Below are 14,585 nucleotides of genomic sequence, written 5' to 3'. Positions count from 1 at the left end.
ACACCATTATTGCCCAAAATGGAAATGAAATCCTGTCTACTTATACGGGCAACTTCTTATCTCCATACTACGGTGAATCCGATAGTGTGAAATGTTTGCAGGTACTGCTTTCTATAGCAGAATAGATGCAAATAACGAATATTAAGATTTTATAGTTGTTAAATTATACTTTCTTTAAAATGCAAAGTAAAATAAAAGTGTAATTTACTTCAATGAGATATTATTTTATTTTTTTATTTTTTTACACGTTTCTTTATATATTTCGGTAAAAGTAGATTATGCCTATTTAATTCAGTCTTGAGAATACAATTCAATTAAGTTCGGATTTTGAATCTTTATTCAATAGATATATGCCTGAAAACTATTTCATTGATTTTTTGCGGTTAATTAATTAGCATTTAAAAATTTCCTTACAGCTCATAACTTTTAATTACTATTATACAGTTAAATTTAACTATAAGAAACATGAAAATTTGAATTTCTTTCATATAAAAACATTAAATATTTGACTACACACATTTTACAAAATTGAAAGTACTCAAATACACTCTCTTATTAAAGAAAAATAGCATTTAATTCTGTTTCAATTTAAATTTCTACAGAAAAAAAAGGAAATGCACATTTATAAAAGTATTAGGGACAAGAAAACGGAATTGAGAATATTTTAATTCTGATGCACACTTTAACGTCAAATTCACAAATTCTCAAATCACAGAAATGATTATACAAGCTGTTATTTTGTTAAAGAAAACAAAATAAAATTTGTATTTCGTTACTATTTCGTTTGTATGTTGAACGACTTATATGTAGTGATCCCTGAAATAAACAGGTATTTATGCTATTTCGTTAAATATTCCTATTATCCTCACTAAACCTACTTTTTAAAACTACGATTAGAAAAAGAAAAATCTCTATCTTTCAATTAAAGCTAAAATTTTCATTGAAATTGAGTTTCAAAAATTGCTTTGTCATATATATAACTGCATTTTAAAATAATTCAATCAACATATCTTAATATTTTTAGCTGCACTCTTTCAATTGTTATTATGCTGAAATTTGTCATTTTATTCTAATTTAAAATTTTGATATAAATTTAATCCTAATATATTAAAATATTTAATTTCATCCATTATTTCGTCAATAAAAACTGCATTTTCTAAGCCTTTTAGAGATGTATAAAAACCATCCCGTGCAGCCAATTTTATTTTTCTAGAAAGAAGGAATGGCCATGTTTTTCTTACATAAATCACATTCATTATCACAAACGAATATTTAAACTCTGCAAACTGATTAGCCACTAATGCATTGAATTATCGTATTTTGAAATTTAGGTGTTAAATTTAATTCCGTCATGGATGATTATTATTAGTTATAGGCATTGCATAGACATAGACATTTAAATAACCTATGAGCCTTTAATAGAATTAAAAGAATATACATTTCTAAAGCAGAATCTGTCATCATCATCTTAAACAATATAGAAAAAAAAACTTACCTTTCATGTTAACATGGCATTCATCCATAGTCCATTTATACGAAGTCATGGTAAACGCATTTTTAACGTCTGGGACTGGATAGCTCTGTTGTGAGATAACAAATCCATTTTCAGCGAGCTAAGAGGTTTTCAAGGCAATATAATTTTTGGTATGGATATCCGTAATATACTTTTCTGGTAGTACACAAACAATGAAGGAAAAAAACTATACATATGACATAAGTTCAAAAGGATAATTGTCCAAAACTCATTTTTTCATGTTTTTCATGGTTCTATGGCAAAGCAAAGTGAAGTGAGTGATCATGGTTCTATGGCAAAAATTTATCCGAATGATTGAATAGACAGTGGTTCGAACGTTTATGAATATGACTTCACGAATGTCTATCTTGTGTACATCAGATTTCTTAGTGGGTTGCAGATAGAGGGCAAAGAGACCCGACATTCGTTCTCATCACGTGAACGGGGGTTAGAATTACAAGATATGTCTCTAAATGCCCTAAAGTGGGTTCGAAACTAAACATTTAGCTTAGATACAGTCATGCGTAAGCTGTGAATGCTTTATTCATTTAACTTTTAGCATTCAACTACAGCAGCTACGGGGATATAAGACAGCACGCATACTTTAGGCTTAAAATCCATGTTTTGCATTTTTTTTTTTTATTATCATTCTAACTCTATAGAGAAGCGTTTTACTGAGATCGCAACAACTAATTTGGGCTGCTAAGTAAAGTAATTGCACGATTTTTTAAGGAATTTTACCTGCGATGCGTCCAACAGAGCGTTATAAGCATCTAATTAGTTTTTAGACGTCAAAGGAGCTTTAAAGGTTAATTGCTGTTTACATATAACGCTTGAAAATAAGTCAAAATACTTTAGCAACGAAGTGAGTTGTTATTTATATGCAACTCTGTAAAAGCATCATTCTTTATAGAAGCAATAATTGAAACGCGATTTCTGGATTGACATTGCTGGAGGTAGCATCTAATTAGTTTCTGGATGTTAAAGGAACGTTAAAGTTTAAGTGTATAGCTGGGAATGTCTTTCAGAGCTGATAACTTCAGTTATCGATTGAAGTATATAGATATTTGAGTAATATTTGAAGCGATATATCTCTCAATAAGAGTTAAAATTAAAAATGGATTCTTTTAAATTAAGTCATCTCTTATGTTCTATGAAAATTAAGAAAATAGTGCAGTGCAATTATAATATATTATTTGATTTCAAATTACTTATTAAAGTAAGTTTTATGTAAATATACATTTCATAATTTTTATGACGAAAAAAATTGGCACATTTTGAGCGGATATAAAATTATCAAATGTAATATGTATATAAAAATTTTGTGAGAGTTTTCAAACCTATTTCAATTCGTACAAGGGATATGTACATTTGAATAGTTTTACCTTGACACAAATGGCATCCTCTGCCCTTAGCACTTCAATGGCTGCTCACACAACGTGTGTGATAACCGGAATCACTGTTAGTGTCCGCTCACACAACGTGTGTGATGTTATCGCCGAAGATTACCGTGGTACCGTGCTCTCTGGGTGACGATTGAACGTAAACAAATATGGATATTCTTGTTAGATGGGTATTTTATCGCTAAGTTTTTGATTTTAGGTAATCATTATTTTATTGCATGTTTTTAAAATTATCACTCAAAAGAAAAATATTAAATTTGTTGTATTAAATGTGTTGCTATTGTTGGGATTATTTATGTGTATGTTCGCACATGTTGAATTATTTCGTGAATTTTCATGAACCTTTTTAAATAATTTCTTCAAAAATATTACCGCGTCTGGCGACATTTTATTGCGTAGGCTTGCATCCATTAAAGTGTTAATATGTGAGAGGCCAACTGATATATTGTAAATGTTCATCAAAAATCAGGAGAGCAGTTCAGGAAGACCGGTGCTATTATCCCATGTATTGCTACGATTAAGAAAAAGTATATAGACTATATAAAAGTATATAAAAATTACATTATGATAAGTAAATTATTTGACGGCATCAATTTCATTTTTAAAGATTTATTACCGTTGTCTGTCTCTATAGGAGTGTGAATTAGCATTATTGTGGTAAAGCGCATTATGGTGCATTGGCCCAAATAATACATTATACCCTAGGACATCGCAATGTAGAACAGGATTTTAATGAAGTATCGTCATTGATTTTAAAACACCCGTTCCGATTCCGCTCATTACGTGTAGACTTTCTTTTATATTTCTAAAAAAATGTTTTGTTTAGGAAAGAAAAGTATATATTCACAAGATTGTTAAAAATGGCAAAATTGCAAAAGTAATAATTACAGCATTTAGTTATAAATAAAGCTATAGAATAAATATTCTTTTTTTAAAAAAATAGCTAGTGCCCCAGGGAGAAGTAAAGTTTACTAAGTAAACTAAAGTTATTATTTTTACTGACAATGTTACCTAAAAAAATTGTGTGTTCCGTGGAATATTAAATTTGAAAGTGTAAAATCAAACATGGAAAAAATTCTCGTAAAAATTTTAAGAGGATTCAAAATAATAACCACTTTTTCAATCAAACCTCAATAATTACAATTTTAGTTTGAAACAAGAATGGTCGTATTTCTCTTGGGTAGTTAAATTGGTTGGAATTATAGGTTGTAGCTACTTTAATTAGAAAAGGTCAGTTGTCTCGTTTCTTACTTGGAAATGATAAATTTCGAAGCCGTGTTTGATTTTGTTTTATCATTTTTAGAGAAATTTTGTTTACAGGTAAGAAAGTATCATGCAAGGCTGTTCATACAACAGTGAAAAATATAGACCCCCCCCCGAAAATACGAAAATTAATGGAAATAATCATTACTGTTTGACAAATACGGCAAAAGACATTTTGGAGAGTGGTGGTCAATTCTATTTTGTAAATTAGACTTCAAATCAAAGATAAAATGTGCAAATGGCATATTTAATTATTAGGATTATTAATTAATATGATTATATTATTCAATATATATATAATATGGAGTATAGTTTTGTATGTTTTGATACATTTTGAAATGAATTACAGAATTCTTGATTTTTTTAAATTGAACTTCTAAGTTTGGACTAGAGAAAATGGCATAAACTCGAAGAACTTGAGTTGGGTGAATGGTGAAAAAGAAAATTTGATCAAAAGAAAGAATACGTTTTACAAATAAAGTCTTTTTCTTTTCTTTAGTTTTAAAATGAATTCACGTCTTTTATTATAGGTTTCTTGTTAAGCAACGATAAAACATTGAAAATATTTTCTCTAAATGCATTAAATCGGAAAAATAACGCTGTTACAAAATGAAACAAGCATTTAAAGATGCTATTGTAGTTTTTCACCATTTCTTATACCCAAAGTCATTTCTCTTCCAATCCCTCGAGGAAATTAAATCAAAAATTCCTTTTAGACTTTCTGAATTTTTTTAACAAAGAGCGTATGAAAAGGGATAAGGAATTTGAATCTGTTTTCCACTATTTCTATTATTTTTCATTATAGAGTTTTTCAAAACTTCTTTTCTGAATTCTTTCGCGGAAAGTTGGAATAAGGTGAATAAAGTGGAAAGCTAATCTCCCTTTGTTAGTTTTCCTGTTTCCATTCAGCGGTTTAAAAAAACGCAAATGTTGTTCTTTTTAAGTGATAGATTTTAATACAAAGAATGTTAAAATATTAGACAAAAACAGCATTTTAGCCACAAGAAAGCTTGAAATAAACAAGGCGATGAATACTTTGGAATCAAAGTATCAAATTCATTCATCTTTTGTTAATTTTTACTTCATGTTATTATTGTATTTAAGAATTCTGAAAATTTTATTTCCTTAACCTTTAGTCGATGCGCCGAAATTTACAACATATTCTGTTTTGTAAATTTCATGCTCTATTACAATAAGAACACATTGCTCGCTTGAGGTATTTAAGACACCACATAATTTTTGGTTTTGTAAATTAATTGCTGTAAATAAGTAATAAATTAAAATTTCTGTTCTGTAAGGCTAATTGTACTTGTGCGTTAACTGCATGCTATTAACAAAGTTTATCTTAACCGTATGTCATAACCCCCGGGTGGGCACCTCGGAAAGAGGATGAGATGTTTCTGGTATGGTGGTTGGATCTCGCCACCCTGGAGGGTACATAAAAATGTGGCGAATCTGGCTCCTCCCATCGATGACGGGACGTACTTTCTTCGGGAAGGATTGTACCGTGGCCGGTGATGTCCCTTAGGATTCAACCACAGTTCCCGCCAGTGTTTCTGTTGCGGCGGTCCTGGTCATTCAGTTTTCTTTATCCGTGTGCCTTCGGGAGGGTCGGAAAGTCAGTGATATGACTTAACTGCATGTCATTAGCGAACACAGCCAATTAGTATAACACATTTAACGATTATTCGCTGGTATGAGGTTAATACACAAATACCGTCTAATGTGTTACTTTGATGCAGCAGTGTTGGTTTGTAAATATATTTGAATCTCAATTATTCTACATAAGTGGAAAGGCCAAATTGAGCTCAGTGAAAATGTCGTATTATAGGAAAGAAAAAAAGATAAAAAGAAATATTTTCATGTAAGATAGCCCGTATTGTTATTTAACAGCCCTTTGCCATCCAAACTCTAATTACATACTTATAACGCTTTGCTAGTTACATTAACTGGTTAAATTTCTTAAAATGCAACTCAGTTACTTTTATTAGCAACCAAAGCTAGCAGTCGCTCTGTCGATATTATTGAGCCAAATGCATATGCATGCATGCAAATAAAATTGTAATTTGTAAATTTTTAGCAAAATTTTATGCATTTGATATTTGTAGCCCTAAACAAGAATGCTGTTGAGTATTTATGCTGATATACAGGGTCCAATAACGAATTTTTGAATTGTTGAAGATAGGTGCAGTGTTTTTAATTGGAAAAGTGCTTTAAAGGATACAAGAAGTATTCTACATTCTTTGAGTCAATAAATTTATTCTGAAAAGAAATAATGAATTTTTATTTCTATACAGTTCCCAGTCTCGTTAATTATATGTAATAAATATTCTTGGCACGCTAATATTTTAAACAGAAATGTTCTACTCTTCTGAGAACAAAACAGATCGAATTATGAAAATCTGAATATCGCTATTTTAGACTGGTTTAGATAACTTCAGTGGCTGCCTCAATGACAGTAATCCAATCAAGATGCTCCATTTTCTTGAGATTTATCTCCATTTATTGATCTAAAAGGCTGAAATTCAAAGCTTCATTACTCAGCCAGTTTTGATTGATGAAAAATGAGTTTCCTGTTTTAAAATATTTCATTCAAGTTCATTCTGGATTTCATTCAAATTTCCTCCTTGAGTTATTGCGTTCATAGACAGACATATTAACCAAGATATGTTTTTTGAACTCTAGATTTGAAAACGTGGAGATTTATCAAAATCTCGAGTTCAAATTTTTTTGAAGATTTTCTTTCTTTCTTTATACTTCGTATACGAAAAAGTGTAAAAATTTATCTTAAAGTAGCCAGACTTTAATACAAGTTGCCCATAGTCTTTCATTGGCTTCTGTTTAAAAGGCTCTGTGTATAGTGGTTTCGAATATATAGTTTCTAATAAATTGCCAGTTTAAAATTAATATTTCTTTGCATGCAATATGAAAATTAAGTAAACCTTTTAAGTTTATTTACCTCCTTTTACTCGATGATTAAGTTCGGCATTTCGATTTAAATTACTCAACAATACGGCTGCACGCGATTTTGCTGAGTATTCAAATGCATTGATTTGACGAAAGATTATTGGAAATGGAAATTACTTTTTTGGTAATCATTCCACATATCGGAATAAATACAGAATCAAAATAACAGAAAATAAATCGTGACGTAATTCTCAAGGGTCAGATCTAAAAATGATTGAGTAAATCTTACAATAATGGATTTTGATGTAGTCTCTACTTACTATTTATTGAAATGAATGGTTATTATGAGAGTACAATTTTCATGATAGTCATGCCTCCCAAAATGGACCCGATAAAGCAGATAATATTGAATCTGCATTCATTAATCTGTTCCTTTGCATTTTCAGTAGGCATTCGGGATACTGAAAATAAGCAGTTTTCTTCAATAATCAGTAATTGCATGCAGGCAGTTGTGATCGGTTTATCAGTAATTTCATGCACGATTCTTTGCTGAAATCTCTTTAGTTAGAATCGATCAGTTTGTATATCGGTCCATTATTGAATGGTGAGATAAGTGCAAAATGAGACCATTTCATACCTGTCTTAATAATAAAAAATAAAAAGAGAAATTAAAGATAATTTATCTTATACGATGAGAGAGCATTGTAATCGTTAAAAAAAATTGAATTAGAGATTTTGATAAATCTCCAAATTTTAAATTTTTCCTGGACACGAAAAAAAAAAAATCAATTTTTTAATTATTTCTACAAATGAATGCAGTCATGTTAATTTTAAATCCATTTGCAATTGTGTATCAAACTTTGAACAAAATGCGTCAAAGTGGCATGCATTTAAAGAAAAATTTATTAAAAAGCCAGACACTAGTGGTTTGATAACTGAATGCAGGCATACACGGAATTTAAATAATGTACAAAAGGTAAATGCATCTTTTATGATATGATACCACTCCACACATAAGAGGAGTATTGGAAATAATTATTAAAAAAAGGACTAGCGGAAGCGGTCTTTCTAGCTTAGTCACCATAAATATCTAATACCCTTTCCTAGCATAAAATTACGAACCTTGTATAAGGTCTCGAATTCCTTGCAAGGCATTGGGGAACGATAGTTACGAAATATAGATCTCAGTTGTTTATTGAATTTATCGCAAGAATATGTATTTTTATCGCATTTTTGCCTGCCGATTGACATCAAAATTTGAATCAAAACTACAGATGTTGTCACCAGATCACATACCGATTTCCATTGATTTAAATCATTACGTTAACATGCATACGAAAAATACAACTGATATATGGTAAACAGTTTTATGAGTTTAGTTCAAAATTTGAAAAGTATCTACATATTTTAGATACAAAACCTGTACACCTATTTAAACCTTCTTAGTTCCTTGCGTTTTGTAGTTATTGAGTTCACTTATAATCGAACAACCAGACAGACAGTTTTTCTGTGAATTAATTTTTTTTCAAAATATTATAAAAATCTACAACTTTGGTAGTAATTCCATACACCAAATTCAACCGTCTAACTCAAAGTGTTTTTGAGTTGTCGTGTTCACAAGCAGACAGACAGACACAGTGACAAAAATGTTTTTCTGTCTCGGGGAGGTCTAAAACGTGGGGATTAGTCAAACTCTCGAGTTAGAATTTTTTGACTGTTGCAGTACTTAGTCTAATTTATATACGAGAAAAAAAAATGCAATGCATCTGGATTACTGTCTTTTAGGAATTGCACTATAAATGAATTGGCAATGAAATATGTTATCTTGCATTGATTCCTGTTAATTATTTACGTAGGTTGTCTATAATATGTCCTTTAATTTCGGTGGACAAATGGATTTAATTCAAATCATGCTGCATTAGTGAATATTCTTTTATATAAAATCCCCTATATTCCTCAAAAGAAATTTAATTTTCTATTTCGTGTATACTAAAAATTGCAAAATACGATGCTATCCTTTTTTATTCCACAAAATCAAGGCATTTCGGATACAGTCATGGTACAACGCAAAAGGACTGAAAAATTGTAATTAAATATTGATCTTTATAAACAGATAAAATCAAACAGAACTTCTATTTATTAAAAAAATTTCTACGCATTTCATATTCTAGATAAACAGCCCCCTCTTTTAAAATATTAAATTTATTATGGATGTATTGATTATTATAAATCATTCTAATCTGTACAGGATAATCTAATTTACAGGATATTTCTTAACCATACTATGATATGAGCGGAAAACTCGAGTACAAATCTTCGCAGTATATTTATTCTCTTTTTTCTAAATTTAAATAATATTTCAGATAGTTCTTGGGACTTAAATTCACATCCGTAGAAGATCATTTAAGCCATTTTCAGTCAAATTCTATTTCAGTAATTCTGCATTAATTCAGCGTCCTTTTTTTGCATGACAGGTAGCTTATTGAAGACATTTTGTCACCTTTTTTTTCTTCTTATTTCTATCTGCTGGAGCACTCGGCAATTATGTTGCTGCATTGAGAAAAATTCTTTCAATAAAGAAAGACTTTTCAAAACTGATTTTCAAGTGCATACTGCTTTAAAATGAAACTTAACTTCTGAGAAATTCGGCTTTCTATTCTTAAATTCCGAAAACAGACAAAAGTGGTTTATATTTGATTTACTACTCTTCACATTCTTATTTGTATTTACATGCCTGATAAATTAACTCGTTTTGGAGCTAGTCATTTTCCCCCTTTTATTTCCATAGTTTAATAAAGAAAGTTAATATTTCCCCTTATTCTTTTTCGTACGCAAATAGGTCAACTATCTGCTTTATCATGGTAGAAATTGTCATTTGTATTTTTGAATATTTGAGTTTTGATTTAATGTAAACAATAATTTAGTAAAATGTTGACCTTTATTATACGGTTTGCTAGATAGTTTAAAATTAAGGGTACACTTTACCCAAAAAATGTTTAAAATATCAATTTTTTTATTTTTTATTTATTAGCTTGTTTTGATTCTCTTATTCTTCTACACATTATGCACAAATTTCGAAATTGTACCTTTTAATATTTCAGAAGCTATTTATTTCTTTTATTTGTGAAAAAACTAATGCATTCACAAGAAAGTTTTCAAAATTTTTGCCTTCATATTAGGATTTTATTCCACAATCACGTTTCAAAAATATCATGGATCATTTTCTTGTTTAGGATAAAATTTTCAATTATTTTTTGCCCTTCTTTATCATTATGTATTTGATAAAACTGAGCATGCAATAAGCTTTCATATATTTATATCTTTATAAAAAAAATATAAAATGAGACGTCATATTCGTTTTAAATAACAGTAAAAATGTTACATTAACTTTAATTTGATGCATATTAAAAATCCATGCACATTATTTAACTAAAGAATCGCATCACAATAATTAAATGAATGCACAAATGCAGTTTGAAGCAAAAAATATTCATATTTTAAAAAGTTATAAGAGGTCTTTAAAAGGTAATTAAAAAAAGCTAAATTTTAGCTAAAGAAGCGGATAAAAATGATTTCTTTTTCAGTGAATTTTATTCGATTGTTATGTTACTATACCAACAAAATATTTTCAAAAATACTCAAAATTTTAAAAAAAATGTAGGAAAGGTACTGTGTTTGTTAAAGAGTTAATACCTCCATGAAAATTTCCCTGAGAGCAAAAATCGCTAATGAATCTAAAATTGTTTGTCACATTACAGGTTTTCTAAAAAGAATTTTTAATGAAAAGGATCCAATTTTTCACCATTTAGTAAAATTCCACAAAAATAGACCACTATAATATAAAATTCAAGATGCATGAGTGTTTATTCCCTTGATAAAAAAAGACTTTTTCCGAAAACATCTGACATTTACAAAGAATCGGTATCAGCTTAATTACAATAATTATCAAGTTCAAGAAGAAGAGACGCGCAAAATAATCATCGCAACAACATCCCCTGTTCCTTTGAAGTTGTGTCCTCTTTGATCTATTATAAAAATACGGGTCCCGCGTAGAACAAAAGGGCAAGGAAATATTGGAGCAGGTGGTATTAGAACTCCCACTGAAGAATCTGACCCGACGACCCCATTAAGTAAACATGGGATGAAATACCAATTAGAAGCTACGGAGTGGAGTGGTAATGCAGGATAATATTCGTGCGTACTAGAGCTTTGGTTTGACTTTAATGTCCTCCCCCCCTTACCATTTTCTGCTTTCACTCCAAACAAATTCATTGTACATTAATAACATCTTTGTACAGAAAGAGCTGTGGTAATTCTATTTGACTAAACAACTTTTGATATGAATGCGGCTTACTTTGTTAAAAGGGAATTGAAAATGTGGTATACATTTTAATAGACCATTAAAGATTAACGAAACAAAGAAGTTTATAATCAAGTAGTCTTGTTTGTAACTGGCCGCCAAAAAGTTTCTGATCAAGTAGCCTTTTTTGTAATAACTCCCCAAATAGCTCGTGGCAATAAACAAACATTTCGGTTCCAAGAACTTAGAAGGGAAGAGTGTTTTATTTTGTGTAAAGCCTCACAGCGCCAACTTTGTTTACAAAAAGTATGATTTTGATGAAAGTAGTGTTTTATTTCAAGGAAAAAGCTAAAAATGGAAGCAATTAAATGAAATTGTTAAGACTCCTCACATAAAAAGCAAAACTTCGACGTCTGGGATGCAATTAGCGAATTTAAAATTCTCTTAAAAAATGGGATACGGTAAAATCCCACTTCAAAGGAAATTACTTTCCATTTCAAATAATGCTTGTTTTTATTTAGTTAATTTAATTTACTTAATTAGCATTGCAATTATTTATAAATGCAGACCACAAACTCGTGGGAAATTTCTTATAAAATATTTTTTATTACCAAAATATTTTTTCAATTAAATTCAGCTTGAGATTGTTAGTTCATATTTCGATCGTAATTAGGAATTTTTCATATTAGATGTGCACTGATATTAAATTCAAGAGCATGGTATAAACGTATTTGAAAAGATATATTGATTACAAATTCATTTATTTTAATTTCATTATATTAATGAAATTTTTCTGAATCTTTGCCTAGATCTTTGCAGTTCGGGAATCAAATAATACTAATAATAAGATTAAAGTTAAAATTTGCATAATTTTAAATATTTAATTTTATCTATAATCTTGAATAAAATTATTTTCATTAAATGTCACTTTAAAATTATTGATTTGGAGTTACTTTGCTTAGCGGTAGAAGGAAAAATCTTCTTATAATTAAAGTTTTATATTAAATAACTTTTACATAGAAATTATTTTTTCTGATGTTAGTTGTATTTTTAGAGACAAATATTCATTAAAGAAGAGTACAAAGATAAATTTGAAAATTTTCTGTTTCACGTCATTCTCACGAAAATTAATGGAAATATCTTCAAACATTTATAAGTCTCCCTTCTTTTTCTCCAATTTCTATATTAAATAATACATTGGACAAACTATCATTTTTTATAATCTAAATTAAAATAAGAGATGTTCAGTAAATGGTGTGCATTTTTTGATCTCCTAATTATAAAATTTCTTGTGAAAACTATTCCTAATGATAGACTAATCATCATAATATAACAGAAATTATTTATTTACACAGCTTTGCCTTTAAAATTCTTATGATTTCACTTCTCTTAAAACTTAGTATGCTGTTTACTGTGTACTGTTGAAAGTTTGAAAATGCATGCTATAAAAGTTTCTGAATTTAACATTATACTTCCAGATTTTTTTTTTATTATTATTAAAAATCAGTTACTAATTTACAAATATTTTGTTAAATTTTACAGACACTACACAAAAAGAATTTTTCAACCAATTGATTAGAAATTGTTTCATTTCTGTGATTAGGCATATTAAAATATTTGTATTTGTCTTAAGCAATAATGTAGAATTTGTGCAACTTGAATAAAAACGTATTTTAAAAATATTTTTATAAATCTGGTAAAAATAGAGATTTTAAAATTGTTTACTAGTTTTTGTCTTTATTTTATGTGTAATTATTATAATTATAGAATCTTGTATTCAAATTTTTCTCAAGTTAGCTACCGGTAATTTTAATTTAATTTAATTAATAGATTACCAAATAGTTAAGTTCTGAAAATAATAAAATAGCATATTGCTATCGGTAAAAAAAAATGTGTAAAAAAAACTCTAACACATCAGGAAATATAAAAAAAACGTCTGCGAATCAGTTTAGCTTGAATCAGCTGCGTGTCGTCTCTTGAAAACATTGTTCGACCAATTGTTTTTTCTTTTTTTCAGGCATCGTCATATGCAACTGGTGCGTGCTTATAAGCGTCTTGATTACCACCTGGTGCACTTTCGATGCAGCTGGACGATCCTGGGTAAAAATGAAGCAGTACCAAATGAGCATGAAGCAGAAGGAAATTGAACGTGGACATAAGAAATTTGAAAAACCGAGAGTTAGAAGGTCTGGAACAAGTCACAGGAACTGGAGACACAGGTGAGATATTTTTTGACATTTAATCAGAATTTTTTATTACAAGATAAGGTATGCTTATCTCTAAGCTTTCCAAGTTCAAGCTAGTATGGCGTTAAAATAAACAGCATTGTGGCGACGTCTCAGATCTTATCCGCTATGCTGCTAATACATTTACAATTTTCTGACTTTCCAAGAAACCATCAGCAGCCACTTGTGACATGCAGTTTAGGGCAAATTTTAATGGCCCTCCAAGTCACAGATGAAGCCATAGAATCTGATATAATGGCAGAAAAATTATGACTCCTTTTTCAATAAATAAATATCTGGTCACTTACAACTCTGTCTTTATAAGCATTTCAGAAAGAAATCCCATTCAATTTGTCAAGCACGTTTCAATTATTATTTTTAAAACTCTTAATTTCTTCACACATTTGAATTAATTTGTCATTTAACCATAGTCTCATTCTTGAATGCTCACAAGGTAGTTTTAATTTTAATCATTGTAAATAATGACCTTCATACTTACATCTCAGTAGTTGTAAACGCGCATAATCAAATTTACATTTAGTACTCGGAAAGATAATTCGATGCATGATAATTCACTTAATACATGGGCCTGTTTATTACATCAAAAAATAAATACATGCAACTTTTTAAAGTTGACTTTCCCTGAAAAATGAACTACATCTTTTTAACATTCTGCAATTATTTTTAATAATAAAAATTTTTAAAAAATAAATAAATGAAATGTTAAAATGATGCACAGTCTTGAATGGTGACTGACAGAAGACATTCGAATGCAAAGGATTAACGGTAGAATTGGATGAAAAACAAATACTTAGCTTCTAGACAGGATTTTGCCTTCTGTCAATGTTCGGTAACCGGAATGGGCTCAATATGCCCTTTGTAATATATATTTCAATACTTTTCTACTAAAATAATTAGTTGGTGATAGGAAAGAAAACTTCCGAGAATAAAAATTGTATCTTAAATGCAGGCAA

At 29.4% G+C, this 14,585-nt stretch overlaps 1 protein-coding gene across 2 annotated transcripts in view; it reads left to right on the top strand.

Moving 5' to 3' along the window:
* Positions 1 to 14,585, top strand: part of LOC129960917 (diacylglycerol lipase-alpha-like) — a 190,894-nt gene that overhangs the window by 75,696 nt on the left and 100,613 nt on the right. For both annotated transcript variants that reach the window (XM_056074649.1, XM_056074648.1), the window contains exon 4: positions 13,404 to 13,605. In XM_056074649.1, coding sequence (XP_055930624.1) covers positions 13,404 to 13,605 — 202 coding nt within the window. The remainder of the gene's footprint in view (positions 1 to 13,403; positions 13,606 to 14,585) is intronic.

This window comes from Argiope bruennichi, chromosome X2, assembly GCF_947563725.1.
Source record: "Argiope bruennichi chromosome X2, qqArgBrue1.1, whole genome shotgun sequence".
In the NCBI taxonomy this organism is placed as follows: Eukaryota; Metazoa; Arthropoda; class Arachnida; order Araneae; family Araneidae; genus Argiope; species Argiope bruennichi.
This window is presented reverse-complemented; position numbering and strand designations above follow the sequence as displayed.